Source organism: Pongo pygmaeus, chromosome 9, assembly GCF_028885625.2.
Source record: "Pongo pygmaeus isolate AG05252 chromosome 9, NHGRI_mPonPyg2-v2.0_pri, whole genome shotgun sequence".
Lineage (NCBI taxonomy): Eukaryota > Metazoa > Chordata > Mammalia > Primates > Hominidae > Pongo > Pongo pygmaeus.
Genome location: NC_072382.2, coordinates 64,886,803 through 64,906,872, shown reverse-complemented (window position 1 = coordinate 64,906,872; position 20,070 = coordinate 64,886,803). Strand labels below are relative to the sequence as shown.

The 20,070-nt window shown below is 47.8% G+C and overlaps 1 protein-coding gene and 1 long non-coding RNA gene across 4 annotated transcripts in view; one reads left to right on the top strand and one right to left on the bottom strand.

Moving 5' to 3' along the window:
• The window catches only part of LOC129007699 (uncharacterized), a 67,354-nt gene extending 49,066 nt beyond the window's left edge, over positions 1 to 18,288 (top strand). For both annotated transcript variants that reach the window (XR_008492384.2, XR_008492383.2), the window contains exons 2-4: positions 15,659 to 15,710; positions 16,488 to 16,542; positions 17,891 to 18,288. This is a non-coding gene — a long non-coding RNA (uncharacterized LOC129007699). The remainder of the gene's footprint in view (positions 1 to 15,658; positions 15,711 to 16,487; positions 16,543 to 17,890) is intronic.
• Positions 1 to 20,070, bottom strand: part of GALNT18 (polypeptide N-acetylgalactosaminyltransferase 18) — a 356,848-nt gene that overhangs the window by 10,635 nt on the left and 326,143 nt on the right. For both annotated transcript variants that reach the window (XM_054438882.2, XM_054438883.2), the window contains one exon: positions 12,128 to 12,292. In XM_054438882.2, the coding sequence (XP_054294857.1) occupies positions 12,128 to 12,292 (165 nt within the window). The remainder of the gene's footprint in view (positions 1 to 12,127; positions 12,293 to 20,070) is intronic.

Here is a 20,070-nt window from a genome sequence, read left to right as displayed (position 1 = left end):
AGCTCATCCTTGGGGCCAGCCCAGGCCTTGCCAACAGCGAGGTGCTGTGCAGACCCCAGACCACCGACTCTTGGAGAAACACGTCCCACACAGAAGACACTACAGCCCCTTCTTTGCTTGCCTTCCAAGGGGCACCTTGCCAAGATCCAGAGAGGAAGGCAGGAGCAGAGGTCTCTGAGACATAAAGCATCCTTCAGAGACTCCCATCTGACATTTCCCAGGCCCGGCCACAGCCTCAGCACCCTAGAGACTAGAAGTGCGGTGACCCTGGGCATTGGCTGCCTGAAGGGATGAGGGAGGGATGGATCACGGCCAAGAGTGGGGTTGGGGGAGGTGGGTGGATGGGACACAACCTCCGTAAGAATATCTGAGCCTGTCAGGGAGGGTGGAGTATGAGGCCAGGAGAGCTCCCTCCCTGGAGGCTGGGAGGGGGAGGGTCCTCTAGAACTGGTAGTAAGGCCACGGTGGGGCATCGCTGAGCAGAGCCCTAACCTGCTCCCTGGGAACACATCTGGGATATGGAGAGAGGGGCCAGGCCACCCTTTGATGCTGGAGATCTTTAACAAAAATTATAAAAGGTTAAAAAGTTTAAAACTTTTAAGACAGAGATAGCACTAGCCACCAGCACTGTCTTCCTCCTGTCCCCCTTCTTGACCTCAGCCTCTTTCACTGAACAGACTTTCTTCTTCTCTGGGAAAATTTCATTCACAAACATTGCATAGAAGCCTTCCTTTCTCACACTCAGTGCTTTCCTGGGAGCAGCCTCGTGTTTTACTAACTGTACTTCTGCCTGCAGGTTCTGCAGCTGAGATGAGAGGAATAACAACTATCACTTATTTACCATTTGCCTAGTACTATGCCAAATGCTTTACATGCCCAATTCCAGGTCTTCCTGACAAAAGCCCTGAGAGGTAGAATAATTGTCCCCATTTTACAGGCTCGGAGACTGAGGCTCAGAGAGGCTGGGAGACTTGTTCAGGGTCACATGGTCAGTAAATGAGTCGTAAGTAGTGGCAGGCTGGGAACCCAGGGGGGTCTGCCCCTTTACGTTCCTCACTGGGATGGTGGCCAGCCCCAGCCCTTGCCTATCACAGTGGTGGTGCCCCAATGCCTAGGGTGGAGAAGGGTCACCTCAGCCAGCTTCAAAATTAGGTCTGTTTCCTCTGAGGTCCCTCTGCAGAGACACTATTCATTAATCCTTCCATCCATTCAACAAATATTTAATGACTGCCTACCATTCTAGGCCACTGAGATATATCAGTGACTAAACAGAAAAAGATCTTTGCTTTTGTAGAGACTGTATTCTAGGAGGGAAAGCAGAATAATAAATTCCAAAGCATGCGAGAAGGTGATAAGGTTGTATACAAAAATATAGACAGGAAAAGAGGCTCAGGGGTGGTGGTGAGCTGGAGGCAGACGGCAATTGTAAGAGATGGCCAGGGAAATCCTCAATCAAAATTGAGATCTCAGCAAGGACAAGGAGGAGGGGAGGAGGTGGCCCAGGGCAGAGGTGGGGGAGTCATGGGCCCCGAGCTTGGGGTTAGCGGGAGGAGATGAGGTCCAAGAGGTGCGGGTAAGTGAATAGGGCCTTGTGGCCACTGAACAGACTTTGGCTTTTTATTGTTTTCTTGACATGGAGTCTCACTCTGTCACACAGGCTGGAGTGTAGTAGCAGGATCTCGCCTCAGTGCAATCCCAGGTTCAAGTGATTCTCCCGCCTTAGTCTCCCAAGTAGCTGGGATTACAGGCACGCACCATCATGCCTTGCTAATATTTGTATTTTTAGGAGAGATGGGGTTTTGCCATGTTGGCCAGGCTGGTCTCGAACTCCTGACCTCAGGTGATCTGCCTGCCTCAGCCTCCCAAAGTGCTGGAATTACAAGCAAGACTTTGGCTTTTAATCTGAATGACAGGGCCAGCCATTGCAGAATCTGACTGACAGGTGAACCAGGTCACTCTGGGTGGTGCTGTGTTGGGCACAGAGCATTGAAGGAAGAAGGGACACATGTTAGCCGACTTCTGTCCTCACTCTCAGGGTCCAACCTGCAGCCTCTGGGCCAGTCTCATGGCTCTAGGCTGGGGCTTCATGCAGAGACCTGGGCTGGCCCCTCCCTCTGTGGAGGGCACAGTCACTTGGTTCACCAGCCCTGTCATCTACATTATTTGTGTAATACTACAACTACATAATCTGGAAACACACAATACTTTTAATTAAAGAATTTAAATAAGGGCAATTAAACCTGGCAGGAGAGAAGCCGTAGCACACAGAGAACTTAATTGGAATGAAAACCAAATTAAATATGGAAACAGCAGCTAAAAGAAAAAAATTGAATGTATAGAATTTCGAAGGCTAGTAACAATTCCTAGAGCCAGGTTCCCTCCTCCCAGCCTAATTCCTCCTCCTCCTGGGCCTCCCAGGAATAGGAACTGGAAAGGCATGAGCAGAAGCAAAGAACCTAGGACTCTGTGCCCTGCCTTGGCCACGTGACCCCAGGAAAATGGCTGAGCCACTCGAGGCTTCAGTCTTCTCGCTTGCAAAAGGAGACAGAGCATGCTGGGGCACTCAATTTGTGTCTCAACATAGAGAACTGTGTGTAGACTGGGGCGTGTGGAAGCCACAGTCCATGAGCCTCTTGGGCACCAAGGAGCAGATCCCAGGTTATTACACAGCCAAGCACCTCTCTGCCTCAGTTTCCCAAGTGTGTGTCTGTGGTGCCTATGTGTGGTACAGACTGACTGGCCTGTTCCTCCTGGAATGTAAGAGTTAGAGTCACCTGGGGGCTTGTTAAACTATAGATCACTGCCCCTCTCACTTCTGATTCACTAGGTCTGAGATAAGGCCTGAAAATGTGCCTTTTAAAGTTCCCAGGTGCTGTTGCATTGGTGGTGGTGGTCTGGGACCACACTTTGAGACCACAAGCTATGACCCCCTTTCAGGAAAGGGTTGGGCCCAGCTGGTCGCTTGCACCCTGAGGTGGAACATCTGGAGTATTTGCGTTAAGCTCAGGCTGGTCTTACTTTTGTAATCAAGGAGTTCACAAGGACGCTGTGTGTGTACTAACTCGTGTATTCCAAATACTTCTCTGCTTATTTCAGAATTCCCATTCCACTTTCCTTTTTAATTAATTTTCCACGGGCAAGTGGCCCAGTAGGTCTTTGGCTTTAAGCATGGTGAGCTCAGGAGTTTCTAGGTTAAATAGTTAATGATTAGTAATCAAATACTTCAAAGCATGTGTGGGACATTACAGCTAGTTAAACCCTGAGATTAAGTCTTTTTTTTTTTTGGTAGAGTTAAGTGCTCTTTTTGTATTATGAATACTCAACACCTGATTTACTAGTAAAGATTTTCGTGGTTTTTTTTTTTTTTTTTTTTTTTTTTAAGTACTTGGGTGTTCTCTTTCTTAGTCTCACCTTTGCCTGAGTGAGATTCTGCCCGGGGCTTGTTGTGTGAAGGGCCCCTTGGACTGAAGATGGGGTAACAGGAACATCAAGTGCAAAAGCACAGGTAGAGAGGGGTTATGGAGACAGCAGGATGGCTGGAGGGAGTTTGCTGAGGAGGTAGGGATCCAGCCAGTCCACACATATTTGCAACAGGCTCAGCAGGGAGCCCCCAGCCCCAAACTCCCATTGCAGCAATCCACTGGTTTTCCAGAGGCAGGACAAGGGACCATGGTATGGTGGTTTAAAGCATGGACCCCAGAGGCAGGATTCCCAGATCTGATTTTTGACAAATGACTCAATCTCTCCATGCCTCAGTTTCCTCCTCTGTAAAATTGGGGATAATTATAGTAAGTACCTTATAGCACTACCATAGGGATTAAGTAACATTTATAAAACAGAGTACTGCAGGGCACATAGTAAACACCATATAAATGTTTGAGCAATACATTTTAAAATCTCACCCAGGTCTGGGTAGTGGGGAGCTGAGCCGTTACAGCTAGTCCCGGTCCCTGATATCTGTGGGATGAGGGAGAGGAGGGAAGTGCTGACTTCCATAAACCAAAAATAACTAATAGCACATCCAAGGCCTAAACGAAGCTTTGTCAGTCCCTCAAAACTGGACAGTTCTACACTTGTCCCTTCATATGACATGGAAATGAAAGGCTGTTTTATTCTGGAGCTATAATGAAATACTCGATTATTGTCTTTTCTTTTCAACACAAAAGGTTCTCGAAGTTGGACTTGCTGACAGCACTTGGCGATTGGAGCAGGAGAAAGTCAAGGACTCCTCCTCCTCCTCCAGCAAGGGGAAATTCTTTGGCAGAATTAGTGGTGTTCCCTGGGAAATGTGCTCTGCAAATAGATTCGTCTTTGCGTGCGTTACTCATCTTGCATCAAATTATCAAATTAGACCTCACAAATCAGAGCCAATTGTCCCCTGACAGGCAGCTTTGGCTAGGGGCTCAGTCTCTTCCGGGCAGCCTCATCTAGTCTTGAAAATTTCTCCTTTCCTGACATTAACAGACATTTCTGTGGCTATCCGCAATGTTCCCCACTTGGAAAATGCATCAGTGCTGCTCTGAGAATGAAGCAAGCGCAGGGTGCTGGGGTGTGGCGTCTGCCCTGCATGCCCTTGAACTCCAAGCTCGGCCTTGCCAACGTTCCCGCCAAAGAACCCAGAGTCTGAGGGCAACATGAAATACAGTCTCAACACCCTGAGATTTCATCAGATCCTCCTGTTTTTAAAAATACTCATTTAAATTTGCACTCCACTTCATGCAATATGCATATGTTTTAGTATAAAATATTTCCACCTCCCTCCTCCAAATCTGAGGTGATCGGAAGAAGTGCGTGTTTATGCCGTAACTTTGAGTATCCTACATAATGCATATCTGTGTACCACAGGTGGGATGCACTACCACCTAAAAGTGTTCACTGTAGGAACTGGGGATTTTCCAGCTAAGCAGGACCCTTGGACTATTAACATGAAATGTTTTTGAAATACTGTTATATGACTTTTTATTTTCTTCAGTGAGCATGCATGCATCCAAGGACAGTCACTGAGGTAGGATTTTGTTCATCTTTGGGGCTCCCACAAACCTAGCTCAAGACCTTGCACACAGGGGGGCCTTTGGTTAAGATTTGTGAATTTTTTAAAAGGACTCCTTCATTTGATCAACAGCATGCTGGGTGCCGCCTCTGTCTCTGGCTTTTCATTAGGTGCTGGAGATACTGAAGTGTGAGACACAGTCCTGCCCTCTAGTCTGTTGGCTGATGGAAGAAGAGAGGGACATGGGTTGAAATAAAGGGTAAATGATGCCATAAAGTGTGATTAAGAGTGTCATTCTCAAATTTGTGATGCTTTGTATTCAGGCTGGCCCAGTGAGAATTCTAGGTGGAAAAAACCCTTCTCAGGGTTTGCCATCTAACTTCGGGAGCTTAGAATTACAGAATTTCAGGGTCTGTAAGCCCTTAAAATCACCCAGCCCAACTCCATTGACAGCTGTAGAGCCTTTGACAACCTGCTGACGGTCCCCTGAACTCACCACCTGCCCAAGCCATCAGCCTCATGGCCAGCTCTATGAAGCAGCAGCTCAATAAATTGCTCCTGATTTCCCCCTGCTGGTCCTCCCTCAGGGCTACACAGGACAACTCTGCTGGGCCCTTGCACAAGGCAGCCCTTCAGAGATCTGCAGGTAGAACACTGACCTTTCTGAGCAATTTCTGGTCTTAAATAGTCCTCAATCCTTTAGTCATGCATTCAAACATATAGATGGACTTTCAGAAAGTGGGAGCTTGGAGGACCACGTAACAACAGCCTTCCTAAAGCAAGACTTCTCAATAACATCTTTGAACAGAGGACTCCCTCTAACATTAGGCCATTACAAACCATTCAAAGGAATGATGGTAGTTGCAGGAGGAGAGGTGGCCTTGTTACTACTGAGAGTCAGTCCTCTGCTCTGCTTCACAAGTATCCTGCCACAGAGTTCTTCTCTGTATGACCTGATATTTGCCTCTTCCCTCTCCCTCCACTGGTCCAGGGGTCACTGACCAAATGCCTCTTTTTTCACAGAAATCCATCACTGAATCCCAGAATCCCCCAAATCTCAGTACGGAGGCTACTCTCAGAAGGTTGAAAGACAAATACTTAATGCATATGAATTTATCATCCCAGTAGGTAGGTAGTTTTAGAAGTTCTTTAATCCTGGAGGAATCACAAACAGGAAAAAAATCACTGAAGGCAACAACTGCCACTTCTAATATTATGAAGTTTTGTCATGTGCTGATGCAGGAGACATCAGCTGTTTAGAGAGGGTGTATAGCTTGAGGGAGGCAATTCTGCCTGCCCACCAAATGTTCTCAAACATAGGGCTGGCAATGGTCCTGTATTGAGAATCACTCCACCGCCCAACTACCATCATCTAATCCATCATTGTGTAATAATAACCTGCTGAAATGTCTCTCAAAGTCCTCCCTGATAGCTGTATGTCCCCACACCCCTGTGGCAACCAAGTCCTCCTATCTCTTCCCGGGACAATGAAACAGTCTCCTCCCTAACTTGTTTCCCTGTTTCCAGCCTCTTTCCTTCTGATCCACCCTGCTTTCAGCTGCCAGGGGGATTTTGCACACCCCACCATGGAAATCTACTACTTAAGAACCTTCCCCATTCCTTCCTTCTGCTTTTTTTCTTTTTTTTTTTTTAAAGATTAAGGTTAAAATCTATTTTTTTTATTATACTTTAAGTTTTAGGGTACATGTGCACAATGTGCAGGTTACATATGTATACATGTGCCATGCTGGTGTGCTGCACCCATTAACTCGTCATTTAGCATTAGGTATATCTCCTAAAGCTATCCCTCCCCGCTCCCCCCACCCCACAACAGTCCCCAGAGTGTGATGTTCCCCTTCCTGTGTCCATGTGTTCTCATTGTTCAATTCCCACCTATGAGTGAGAATATGCGGTGTTTGGTTTTTTGTTCTTGTGATAGTTTACTGAGAATGATGATTTCCAATTTCATCCATGTCCCTACAAAGGACATGAACTCATCATTTTTTATGGCTGTATAGTATTCCATGGTATATATGTGCCACATTTTCTTAATCCAGCCTATCATTGTTGGACATTTGGGTTGGTTCCAAGTCTTTGCTATTGTGAATAGTGCTGCAATAAAGATACGTGTGCATGTGTCTTTACAGCAGCATGATTTATAGTCCTTTGGGTATATACCCAGTAATGGGATGGCTGGGTCAAATGGTATTTCTAGTTCTAGATCCCTGAGGAATCGCCACACTGACTTCCCCACAAGGGTTGAACTAGTTTACAGTCCTTCTGCTTTTAATGTGAAGTCCACCTCCTTGGTATGGCTTTCAACAACCACCATTATCTGCTCTACATGACTCTAAGTCTTATCTCCTATTTGTCCCATCAAAAACTCTAAATTCTGCACACACCAGACAATGGATTCCTACTCCTAAAATATGCTCGGCTATTTCATGCCTTTGCCCAAGTGAGCCTCTACTTGGGATGTTCTATGCTTGGAAACTGTCTCTACAATCTTTATGATATAAATCAAACAAGCCTCCTATGTGAAGCCATCTCTGAGTTCTGCAGACCAAGTCAGTCATCCCAGGCTCTCAGAACACAGCACACCCACCCCTCGGTTTCTGTTCTCATCATTCGGTTCTGTTGTGTTTACATGCCCATGAGCTCCTTGAGGGCAGAGGCTGTGTCTGATTTATATCTGCATTCCTCCTGTCCAACCCCCCATGCTCAATAAATGTTTGATGAACAACTAAAGGAAAGACTGTTCATCATTGGAAAATTGCTCATCAGAGTCCTGCACATCAGCGATGCCAAGAGATGTTTTCATCAAATGTGGTTTCTCAGTGTCAGTATCTAACGCTGTCCTGGTTCAGCCTGAAGTATTGGAAATTCAGAAGAGCTTGCGGGGGTTAGAAGAAATGTATTTTATTTGTTAAGCAGAAAATCAGGGTATGAGATGGAACACTAAGATATGCAAATGCCTATCTTCTTGGTAGGAGAACCTGGGAAAACACACTAGATTATTTTAAAATTAATTCAGCCTGAGTGTCTGTGGAGCTTAAATGTGGTCCTCAGGAGAATAAATAGTGCATAATGTGAAACCAGAAAGGAGATTTGAAATGCACCCAGTAAAATCTCCTTTCAGCCCAACTTCAGTACCGGAACATTCTAGTTGGTAGGATCTGAATGCAATTTGCAAAGATTAAAACCTGTTGCAAGAAAATTAGCCCAAGCACAAGACTTTAATCATTTAAGAGGCTCCTGGCTTCTTCAGGCCTTGTCAACAGCGACTCCTCACCAATGAGGGCTTAAGGAGAGATTCCAGGTCACTGATAAATATTGATCATTTTGCAGTAAGCAAAACTTTCACATATATTAATTATTAAATAGCAAGTGAGAGTGGCTGCTCTGGGTCTGCAAACTAGGAATTCAAAAATAGTATTTCCAAACAGTTCCCTTTTGTGGAAGGATCAAATATATGGTTGCCAAAGCACTCTGGGGAGTTTTAATTAGACATATGCCAAAGTGGCTGAAAACTGCCCAGTCACTGAAGAGCCGTGTGCCACAGATGCCTGCTTTGTTGATTGCTATGTCTGTTTAAACAGGAATTGTGTGGGGCTGCCTTTTCACGCCATGCCCTGGGATAACGGAAGGAGGGAGCTGGAACTTGGGGTGACTTTGCCTCAAGGAAGCCCATTTTACAACTGTTTCCTTCTCTGCCATAGCCAGGATGGACAGACAAGATGGGAGGAGTGGGGAGCGCTGGCCACAGCCCCAAGGCATCTAGGTGTGCACAGGAGATGAGGCTGAGTTACTCCAGTGGGGACCTCAGAGCGTGGGTGAGAAGGATTCTGTGAGGGCTGGAAAGAGGGTAGAAGTGTCTGGGTGCAGGTCTTGGATGTCAAAGCAGCCTGGGCTTCAGATTCAGCCAGTGAATCTACCACTCTCAGGCCATGTGATCTTGGAGGGTGACTTCATCTCAATGTCTCATATTGGAGGTGGGCTTGCTGTGCTATTAACCTCAAACTGTATAAGGCTGAACACAGAAAGGCTGAGGCTCACAGGCAGAGGAGTCTGAAGAGGGCTGGATGCTTATTTCAGTTCAGGAATACCCATGTCTGGATGACACCAAGTCCCCAGTGCTGCAAGTGCCTGGCTGGGCTGTGGCCTCCAGGGGCTATTCCAGGACAGCCCAGAGGCCACTGCTCATCCTCCTCCTGCAGTAATCTGAAGCAGTACTCTTGTCGATTAGAGGACTCCTGGTGATGCCTGTCAACATTTCCAGCCCACACCACCAAAGCTGAGCTCCTAGGATTGGCCTTAGAGCCTGTGCTAAGAGGAGACTTTGGGGGCTGACGCAGGCCATGAAGACCCCAGAGTCATGGAGGAAGAAATGGCTAAACCTTCAGACTGCATCTCAATCTCCTGCTAAGTCTTCATCCTGCTGCTTTCCTTTTTTGAATCTCTCCTAATCTAGCTTCACAATCCCTGCCGGAGGGGGCTTTCAAAATCCCAGACCTAAACATGACCTGGGGTTACATATCCTCATCTCCCACAGAACCAAATCCCCCAGGCCCTGTGGCCTCCAGGCCTGGCCCAGTTGGCCCTCCAGACTCTTCAGCCGCTCCCCACTGTGCCCTCCAGGATCGGCCACCCCTGACTCCCGGAAGCTCCCCGAGCACGGCCTGCTTTTGATGTCACAACTTTCACACATGCTGTTTCCTCTCCCTGGAATGCCCTTCACTCCTTCCAAAGAGACCAGGCTCCCAGGTTCTTAACATTCATTCCCAGTTAAGTACATTGTCTCCTGAGAAGCCACCAGCCCTGCCCACCCCTAGCTGCACCACTACCAACTTCCTGCGTGGTTCCATTCGTTCCATTCACAGATGGCAGGGCAAGCTGAACCCAGAGGTCCAGCAGGTCTGGCTGAGGGCAGTAGAAAATGGTCCCTTGTGACCTCCATAGACTCTGAAGACAGTCTCAGGCATGAAGCCCATTTAGCCCCAGCAAAGTCAGTCCCACTCACCTCCACGGAGCCCGGAATATGCACTCAGGACCCTGTTGTCTCCAACCTGCAAGCCTACTTTGCACCTAGCCTGACTTGAGAAACAACAGCCATCCGTCACCGGGTATATACCTAACTGTCCTTCCACACACCACACACCCCAGGCCTCCCTCTGCCTCTCAACTTGAAGGAGGAAAGGAGGGAAATGTAGCCCCATTCTCTGGCCCCTGAGCTGGAAATCTGGCAGAGGAAAGTGACGAAGGCTTCTGTCAGGCAGAGTGTCGAGTCAGCAACAGCTCCCAGCTGGGTCTGGTGTTTCCACAGAGAGGGAGGTGGGAGGATGAACACCTGTGTCTCAAGCCTCAGCCCTGACCTCTGGCCTTCTCCCACGTGGCCACTTCCAACATAGCTTCAGTGATGAGAAGTAAGAGAGAATTTGAACTATTTCATAAATAATGACCAACATGAGCACCTTGGGCATGTTCGTTAACTTCTCTGGGACTCAGTTTCCTCATCTATGAGGTCAGGTGGTACCTATCACATCTGGTTGTGGTGAGGATTAAATGAGTTAATATATGCCTGACACATATTAAGTACTGTATGAATGTTAGCTGTTATTCCTATTGGGATAGAACTTTATAGTTTACAGCACATGTCAAAGGTTACATAGACAGGAAGGAGCAGGAGCCATGAGTCCTTTGCATGAGTTCCCTTTCGTTGAACCCCCCGCACTTTGCAGGGTGAGCTGGGACTCACAGAGCTGCCACCTGCATCCTCCACCTGCCCTCGGAAATGCTCCCATTTGGCTCCTGGGCTCCTCTCCACCATCTGCTTTCCTGTGTTCACAAAGCCCTGGCTTAGGCTCTTGGTTCTGCTTTCTAACTAGCTCCTAAGTCCATGACCTTGTTTTGAACTTCCAGCTCAGTATTGACATTCACCGTTTATTTAGGACCTAAGAGTCTCTGTAAGTCCTCTAATTCTGCACACCCAGACCACAGTCAAAGGTGCCCTATGCCCATAGAATATGATGTAGCTGGGACTCTCCTTACCAGCACCCTTACTACAGGGAGAGTAACTGGATGCCACGATTGGAATCAAGGTATAGCCAGCTTCCAAAGCTCCTTGCAGTGCCCCCAGCAGCCTCCATCCTCACCAGGGGAGAAGCAGCTTGCCGGGAGGCTGGAGTCAGGGACTCCTGCCACTCAGTCCATGAATACAGGTGTTCCCTCCCGAACTTCCCTGGGAGTGTCCCACCATGGACAGCCCCCAGGCGGCCCTGAGGCTCCACAACCCCATGGGCTCCCTCGCTTCCTGTTATTAACACTTTACCTGCTCCACCTGGGAGGCAGGCATCGCTATCTGTGGCTGAAAACGGATCCTACCTTAGCAGATTCCCTGGTGACTAGGAGACCTCTGGGCAGAGGCAGAAGTTCTCCTCAAAGCTAGGCATCTAGATTCTTGGCCACCATTCTATAATGGGAGCTACTAGGGGCCAGTAAAGAGCAGGAAGTCAAATATGGGCCCCTGAATTAACAGAGACTTAATAAAGGAATGTCCCACGGTCACTAGTGTGGGGACTGCCTTTCACCAAATGGCCCCAAGATGCTGTCTGGCAAGGAAACCTCTTCTCCCAGAGTGACCCAATACTTCGTGGAAGGCAGAGGGGCTTGCAGATCAGAGACCCAGCACTGTCTACACCTGGGAGACTGGGGGCTCCATCTCGTGAGCAGAGGCTTGTATAGGAGAAACGTGAAGTTTAAAGTCAGAAAGACCCGAGTTTATATCCCAGCCCCACCCCAGCTGTGAGACTCTGGGCAGGGGACTCCTATCTCTGAGCCTCAGTTTCCTTATATCTAAAAATTAAGTACAATAATAAAATCATTATAATAAAACAACAATAATAAACTCCCTCAGAGCCAATATCACAGGGGTCAATAATTAACACATGAGACCCACAGCACATGGTAATTTGATCAGTTAATCCCTGAGAAGCAAAGCAGCCTGAAGCCACAGCCTCACTACTGCCAGTCTCTCTCTCCTTCCCCTTCCCCTCTCCTCCATCACCTCCCTGGCCCCTGAGGCCACTCTCCTGGTTTTCCACCACGGCTGCCTCTGTGCCCGGGCTCTGGGGCTGTTACCTGAGAGAACTGCCAGTGAAGCTTCATCCTCTTGGCTTTGGCGTAGCTGCACTCGATGAGCCGGGGCCGGCTGTTGACGTCTACCAGGCATCGGTTGTCATCGTCATCCACGGTGGGGCTCAGAATGCCCACATGGATCTGCTGACTGCTCGTGTAGTACACGTTCTGGGGGCAGAGGGAGGGAGAGAGTGTGGATAAATGCCAACGATCACAGAGACAGGAGGGTAGGTGGTGATTCTTCCAGGCAGCTGGCAGAGAAGCCACAGTTAGGGAAGACCCTGGAGTCTTCACATCCAGTGGCCTTCAGATTATTTTCTATTGCAATGGACAAGAAGAAACCCTTTTACATTATGATCTGGTATAGTGTCTGGTCCACCTGTATAACTACAAGAAATAAAATACCCTTACATATGTAATATACACTGATTTCTATTCTAATCTTTCATTGGAAAACATTGGTCATAACGTTTTAAATTGATTTCTTCACCCAGTTTACAAACCCTTCTTTTTAATTTTTCTTTTTTTTTTTTTTGGAGACAGAGTCTTGCTCTGTTGCCCAGCCTGGAGCGCAGTGGCGCTATCTCAGCTCACTGCAACCTTCCGTCTCCTGGGTTCAAGTGATTCTCCTGCCTCCGCCTCCTGAGTAGCTGGGATTACAAGTGCGTACCACCATGCCCGGCTAATTTTTGTATTTTTAGTAGAAACGGGGTTTTACCGTGTTGGTCAGGCTGGTCTCAAACTCCTGACCTCGTGATCTGCCCACCTTAAATCCATTATTTACAGATTCCCCGATTTCCTCCCTTCATAAATATTTCATGTCAGATACTGTGCTTTGTCAGAGTAAAAAGCCTGGATCGCGCCTTCAGGGAGCGCAGAGTCTTGTGGGATGGGAGATGTGTAACACATAATTTCCATGCACACTAAGACTGTGCGGAGCAGGAGGTAGCAAACTTTTTCTTAAAGGGCAGGATGACAAATGTTTGGTTTTGTGGGTGTGCTGGGGAGTCCCCAAGACCACCCCTCAGCTAAATGATTTTCTATGGGGACTCACAGGACTCAGCACATAGCTGTACTCACTGCTATGATTTATGACAGCAAAAGGATACAAAATAATCCCAAAAGGAAAAGGAGAAAGGCTCCTGGACAAAGCCTGGGGAAACCAGGCCCAAGTTTCCAAGGGTCCCCTCCCGGGGGAGTTGCACAGGACATGCTCAATTCCTCTGAGCTGTGACAACACATGGGAAATGCTGTCTACCAGAGAAGCACGTTAGAGACGCAGCACCCAGTGTTTTTACTGGGGGCTGTCACATAGGCAGCCTCTGCCTGGTATGCACCAAAATCCCAGGCTTCCAGAAGGAAAGTGGGTGGTAAACCTAGGCTGTTTGTATAATCAGATTAAGCACAGAGAGCCACTCTTATCAGTTCTGCTGCGAATCCTGAGACCCAGGCTCTCAGATGCTAACCTCATAAGCAAGCCTTTCAAAGGACAGCAGCCAGGCCCGCTCTGCAAACTCCTTTCTGCACAGAGGACTGTACAGTAGGAGAGGAGAAAACTCAACTCTCCTACTGTAGTGCAAACACATCCCAGAAAAAAAACATAAACAAATGTCTGTGTTTCATTAACACATCATTTACAAAAGTAGGAGTCTCCCATGGGCTGTAGTTTGGGCCTGGCCTAGGGGAAGGCCACGTGACGCTTGGCCTTCAACGTTTTCAGCAACTTCTCTCAGCCCTGAGCTGTGGTTCCCAATCAGGGCTTCAAGTGAAAAGTCTTAGCGTTCTGCGAACTCTTCTTCTCGCATTGCTAAAGGCATTAACATGCTGCCACCCTCATCATTAGTGCCCCCCTGCCCCATTGATTAGGCTCCAGAAACAAACCAAAATACCACACTTTGCCACTTTAGGTTAGAATATTCAGGGTGTTCTCTCCGGTTATCTTGATATGTTCAAAAATTCTCATTGGCAAATATTTTTGATTAATTCAAAATGGCAAAATGATGTATTTCTTGCTTTAGTAAAAGAGGGTGGTTGACAAGTACGTTTTAAACCTGTGTGCTAGGCCATAAAAGGGACAGAAGTGGAAAGAAGGCAGTGCAGGTGAGGAGGGTGAGTAAGGGCGGTCCTTCACGGCAGATTATTCCTGATGCTCAGAAGTCTCTTTAGGCTCTTGGGAGGGGGTGGAGTGCAGGCAGGGTGTTCCCTTAGGCCAGTGTATCAGTCAATACTTCAACAGGAAAGAGACGGCCCACTTTAGTAGGGGGAGACCCGAGGAGTGTGTAATAAAGGCACCATTTTCAAAGGTATGGGTAGGGTGTCAGGGAACCACAAGGGATAGGATGGTTCCCTGTGGAAAGTAACATGAAGCAGTTAGTACCCCTATGCCCAGTGGAAGGAGAGGACAGAGCTGTCACCAGAACCTGTAAAAGTCATGGAGAGGAAGCTGAGAGGAGGGCTTGGGGGTCATGGCAAGTGATGCTGAATAAACACCCCAAGTTCACTCTTTCCTCCCCACTTCAATCTCATGCTAGGTCAGGCCACTGGCAGAACCCAACTGGAAACCAGAGATTTCCATTGAAACGTTCCATAATGTCAGCCTCTCAGGGTGGAGGGAGGTGGGTGGAGAGTGTGGCTGGAGGGAGGAGCAGAAGATGCTCATTACAGCTAAGATCTGCTCTCTGTGGTCACCTTACAAGTTATCAAGCTTGGCAAATCCATGGAATTTGACATCAAAATGACTAAAATGACTGAGTTTTTCTATAACAAAGGTGAAGGATTTACAGTGACCAAAGTTCTGAGCAGAGGCCAAATGTAGGATGTCCATCTTTGATGTGGAAATGTAACCAGAACAAGAGGCAAGGGGAGCCTCTTCAAAGCTATCCTGGGCAAGAGGCAGTTTGCTCATCAGAATCCTGAGACTGTCCACTGTGTGGCCTGGATTTCCAGGTCACCACCGAAGAAAGCTGATGTCCTGTGGCTTCTAGTTCATTGGAGTTGAGGGAGAACTTGGCAACTGGTAGGATGTAGAAAATTAAACAGCCATAGAGTTAGGCATCACACCCATACCTCTATTCAACTAACAAGTAATCTCTAAGTTGGGATCTAGGGGTACAGAAATGAAAAAAGCCATGGTCCCTGTCCTGGAGAAGCCATGCCACATTAGGGAAACAAACAACATATCAAGAAATAATGACCCCAATCACATGAATATGAGAAGTGCCCCTACTTCTTGTACTCACCTACCCCAACTCTTACTACTTTGAAAATAGAAATGAGAACCCACCATATCCAGAAAGACTGCCCTGAATATTCAACTGTGTGGGGCCTCAGCCTGCCACCTGGGCCTCTCATCAAAAGGTGCACACCTGTTTATGCCCTTGGATTGAATGCACTGTGACCTCCTTAGGACACTGTAGCTCTTAATCTCCCTGCATGCCAGGACCCAGATTTCCTGAGGTTTGGGGATGTGGGCTGTGAGACAAGGACAGCCAGGGAGCCAGTCATTCCCACGTTTTTCTTCTTCTCTGTCATCAGAGCCTGGTTCTTGTCTCTGGAGCAGACTTGGCAGACACAAGCGGCTACTCAGGTAACAGCTGAAATCAGTTTTATCCACTTAGCTGCTCTGAAGAGTTTAGGGAGATGCTGGGAGAGACGTGTGCACTTACTATCTGGTACAGCTGTCATCAGAGCTGTTTATTGCTCCAGAGTCTGGGAAAATCATAATAGGGGCAGACAGTTGTTATTTAAAAACAAAACAACAAAGTGCCTCTTGACTGGCGTAATCACAAGGCTGGCAGATCACAGAGGGAGGTTCGGCAAAGAGGATTCTCTCAAGTCCTCACATGGACATCTCAGAAGCCCAGCCTAGCGGATTAAATAAACAAATTGCTCGAACACAAAAAAGAGGAAAAAGTTTTGTACAAGATGCCCTCCTTTCGGTGCCTGCAGTCCCAGCAAGCATAGCTAAGCTTTCTGAGCAATGGGGACTCTGGAACGCGTAAGGCAAAAAGTGACTTAGAATGGTGGTCCTCAATGGAGGAACGTTATAAACCAGGGGCTACTTGGAATGCCTGGAGACATTTTTGGTTGTCATGATGGTGGGGGTGGTGGGAGGTGTCTAGTAGCTGGTCCGGGATCCCACTCAACATCTTAAGTGCACAGGACAGCCCCCCACAGCAAAGAATTATCTAGCCAAAATGTCAGTAGTGCCGCTGTTGAGATACCCCAACTTAAGGTATAATAAAAGCTGACATGTTTTTACCTCTTACACTGTGCCAGACATGAAATGACTTACATGCTTTATCTTGTTTAATCTTAGCAATAACTCATGAGGCAGGTACTAATATTATCCCTTACCTTATAGACGAGGAAGCTGAGGCACAGAGACCATAAGCAATGTTTCCAAAGTCACACGGTTGGTGAGTAGCTGAGATTTACAGCGAGGCAGTTTAACTTCTGAGCCACAAGTGTGACCGCCCACCTCCCTGGGGTCACTCCAGCTCCAGCCTCCAGGCTGGGAGGGGCGGGGGGGAGCTGGGAGAGGGCTTCCACTGTGATCCCTTCCAACCATGATGGGGGCCTGGACTAAGACAGTACCAGAGAGCTGGAGGGGCCTAGAATAAAAGACGCTACAAAGTTCTGAGACAGCAGCATCCCTCCTGTAACTCTGGTCCGAGGCTGGGGTGAGCTGTTATCCTGCCTGTGGACGTCTTACAAACCCCCGGGGCAGAAAAACATCATCCCCACCCACTCAGCTCCTCCTCAGCTGCCAATGATTGATTTGGCTCATTCTCTACTCAGCCCTACACAGCTCAGCAGGGCTGCAAACCAGATCTCCAGCATTTCATTTTGATGCTTGCAGGAGGAAGAGCAAAATCACCTGCAAGACAAAACAATCAACACATCCGTATCCTGGATCTTACGCTAGCGGCATTTTCCTCTCCTCTGGGCCAGGGGTAGGAGCCGTGACTGAGAGCTAACAGCTGGCCAGGGAGACCACAGAACTCTGGTTGCACATTACTGCCTTTAGAGCCACAGAGTTGAGGCTGGGTAACGTCCCCCAGGGCCAGAGGTTCTCCTGACTCTGTCCCTTACCTTGGGGCAAGGGCCCCCATCCTGCAGGGTACCCTGGTCTCAGAGCCTGGCCTCCAGCCCTCCATAGAAGCCACCCCTCACATGTGTCAAGCCTCACCTGGCTGATGGAAACTCTGCCACAGCCTCAGGAAGGGAAGGAAGAGAAGAAAACACACATAGTTTTGTGCATCTACAGTCCTCTGCTAGGTGTTTTCCATGCCCGTGGCTACTGCCATTTTTAAGGATAAAGAAACTGAGGCTATGAGAGTTTTAAAAACTTGTGAAGACACTCAGGTAGGCAGTTGCTCTCTCCCCTCCCTGCCTAGGAAGAAGTCCCGAGCAAGGCTGAGTTCTGGCAGCTCAGGGCCTGTGGCCCCTTACCCATTCCTTGGATGGGCTCTCCTCGGCTGCACTGATGGCCACCAACTCTGCCCAGTCCCGAACCTCAGCTGCAGCTGCCCAGGCCTGGGAGCTTGGTCCCGAGAGCCACCATGAACTCACCCATGAACCAGTGATGGTACTACCAGGGTCGTTCCCACCAGGTTGTCACACTGAGCTCTGGGGACTCCAAGAAGGGGTCTCAGGGGCCACTGTGGGTGGGGTTCTAGAGCCCCTCTCCCAGCCCTACCACAGCAGATCTTCTTTTGTTTTTTAGATAACTGGCTTTCATATAACATTTTCTTTGAACAACAGGTTATGACGAATTTTAAGAAGTTTGAAAACCGCTTCTCTAAAGCAGGAGGAATCTGTCCAGGAGGAGGATGTTGCAGATGAATAGGCCTTTGTTAGCTTCTACTCCACCAAAGAGCCTTTGCAAACATGCAGACGAGAACCTCAACCTGCTGTCTCCAACCTCCACCAGGCCCCACTCCCTTGCATTCTTTGATATGGCCAATCTACGTATTTTTATTTTTAAATGAGTATGTCAATAGTTTTGGGGAAACAAGTGGTGTTCAGTTGCATAAATTCTTTAGTAGTGGTTTCTGAGATTTTGGTGCATCCAGCACCCAAGCAGTGGACACTCAACCTAATGTGTAGGTTTTTTTTTTTTTTTAATTTTTTGACAGTCTCACTCTGTCGCTCAGTCTGGAGTGCAGTGGCATGATCTCAGCTCACTGCAACCTCTGCCTCCCAGGTTCAAGCAAGTCTCCTGACTCAGCCTCCCAAGTAGCTGGGATTACAGGCATATACCACCACACCCAGCTAATTTTTTTTTATTTTTAGTAGGGACAGGGTTTCACCGTGTTGGCCAGGCTGGTCTCGAACTCCTGACCTCAGGTGAACTGCTCGCCTCGGCCTCTGAAAGTGCTGGGATTACAGGCATAGCCACCGTGCCTGGCCCCACTGTGTATCTTTTAACCCTCACTTCCCTCCCACCTCTTCCTCCAAGTCCCCAGAGTCCATTATATAATTTTTACACCTTTGCATCCTCATAGCATAGCTTGCACTTTAAGTGAGAGCATACGATGTTTGGTCTTCCATTCCTGAGTTACTTCACTTAGAATGGCCTGCAACTCCATCCAGTTTCCTGCAAATGCCATTATCTCATTCCTGTTCATGGCTGAGTAGTGTTCTATGGTATATATACCACATTTTCTTTACTCATTGGTTAATGGGCATTTAAGCTGGTTCCATGTTTTTGCAATTGTGAATTGTACTGCTATAAACATGCATGTGCCAGTGTCTTTTCCATAGAATGACTTCTTTTCCTTTGAGTAGATACCCAGGAGTGGGATTGCTGGATCAAATGGTTCGGAGATTCCTTAAAGAACTAAAAGTGGAACTACAATTTGTGTATTTTTCAATCATCCAATCCCCTCTTCTATCAAGACCTCAATACCTATGTTATGCCTCTGCAGAAATTCTGGAGCCCTCACCAAGCTAAACAAAGACCGAGATGCAAAAATCATGGGATGGGCAGAGGGACAGTCAAGGAGGGCCTCCCAGGCAAATCTAGAACATTGGGAAAATAGGGTTCGTTACATTACTTAATAATACACACATTTTCAAGGCACAACTGGAGTACGAGTTCTCTTCCAAACGATGGTCATGTAAATTTGGACTAGCTGTTTTTCTTCCATTAAATGAGCCTTCCTTGGCAACTCTGCTGGCCTATCAAGTAGGTGCCCGTGAAAAATGAGGTATCTTTGGGGCATTTAGACTCTCCCCGCTGAGCCTCCTGCATGGGGCAACAGTGGTCATCTTTTGCTGTAACTGTCCTGGGCCTGGAGAGTGGTGAGGGGTAGAAAGGGAGAGTTCTACTGGGACACTGTTTACAAGAGGTTCTAAAACCCATCATAAGGGAGAAAACAACTGAATTGGCCAGGCACTTACTTTGGAAAGGGATGAACAAGCATCCCTGCAGTCATTTCTTTGGATATTTATCCATATTCTGGATGGTTGCAGCCCAACAAGGAATGAAGAGACCAGCTCTCTGAGGAGCTGGGGGACATAACAGGGGATTGTGACACTGTCTAGGGAGTTAAGAGTCACACATAATGGGGTGATTGCAAACTTTTACGATTGGATGGTTGGCAAAGGTCATTGAAGGCACAGTCAAGCTGTGGGCTGAATCTTGGAAGAGGAGGAATATCTGAGAGCAAATGAAATCACAAGAATCACAAGGACAAACTCCTAAATGCAATCATGCTAAGGCAGGGCTCTCCACCTTGGCTGCAGAGCAGAATCACCTGGGGAGCTTTAAAACCTATAAACCACAGCCTCAGGGGCTGGGGCCTGGGCACGGGGATTTATTCCAGGTGATTCTAATGTGCAACCAAGGTTGAAAACCAGCTGGGTTAAGGAGAGTTTGGGAAGCCTAGGAGTGAAATGCTGGCGCAGCACACACCCTTCTGGATTCTAGCTTAGAAGCA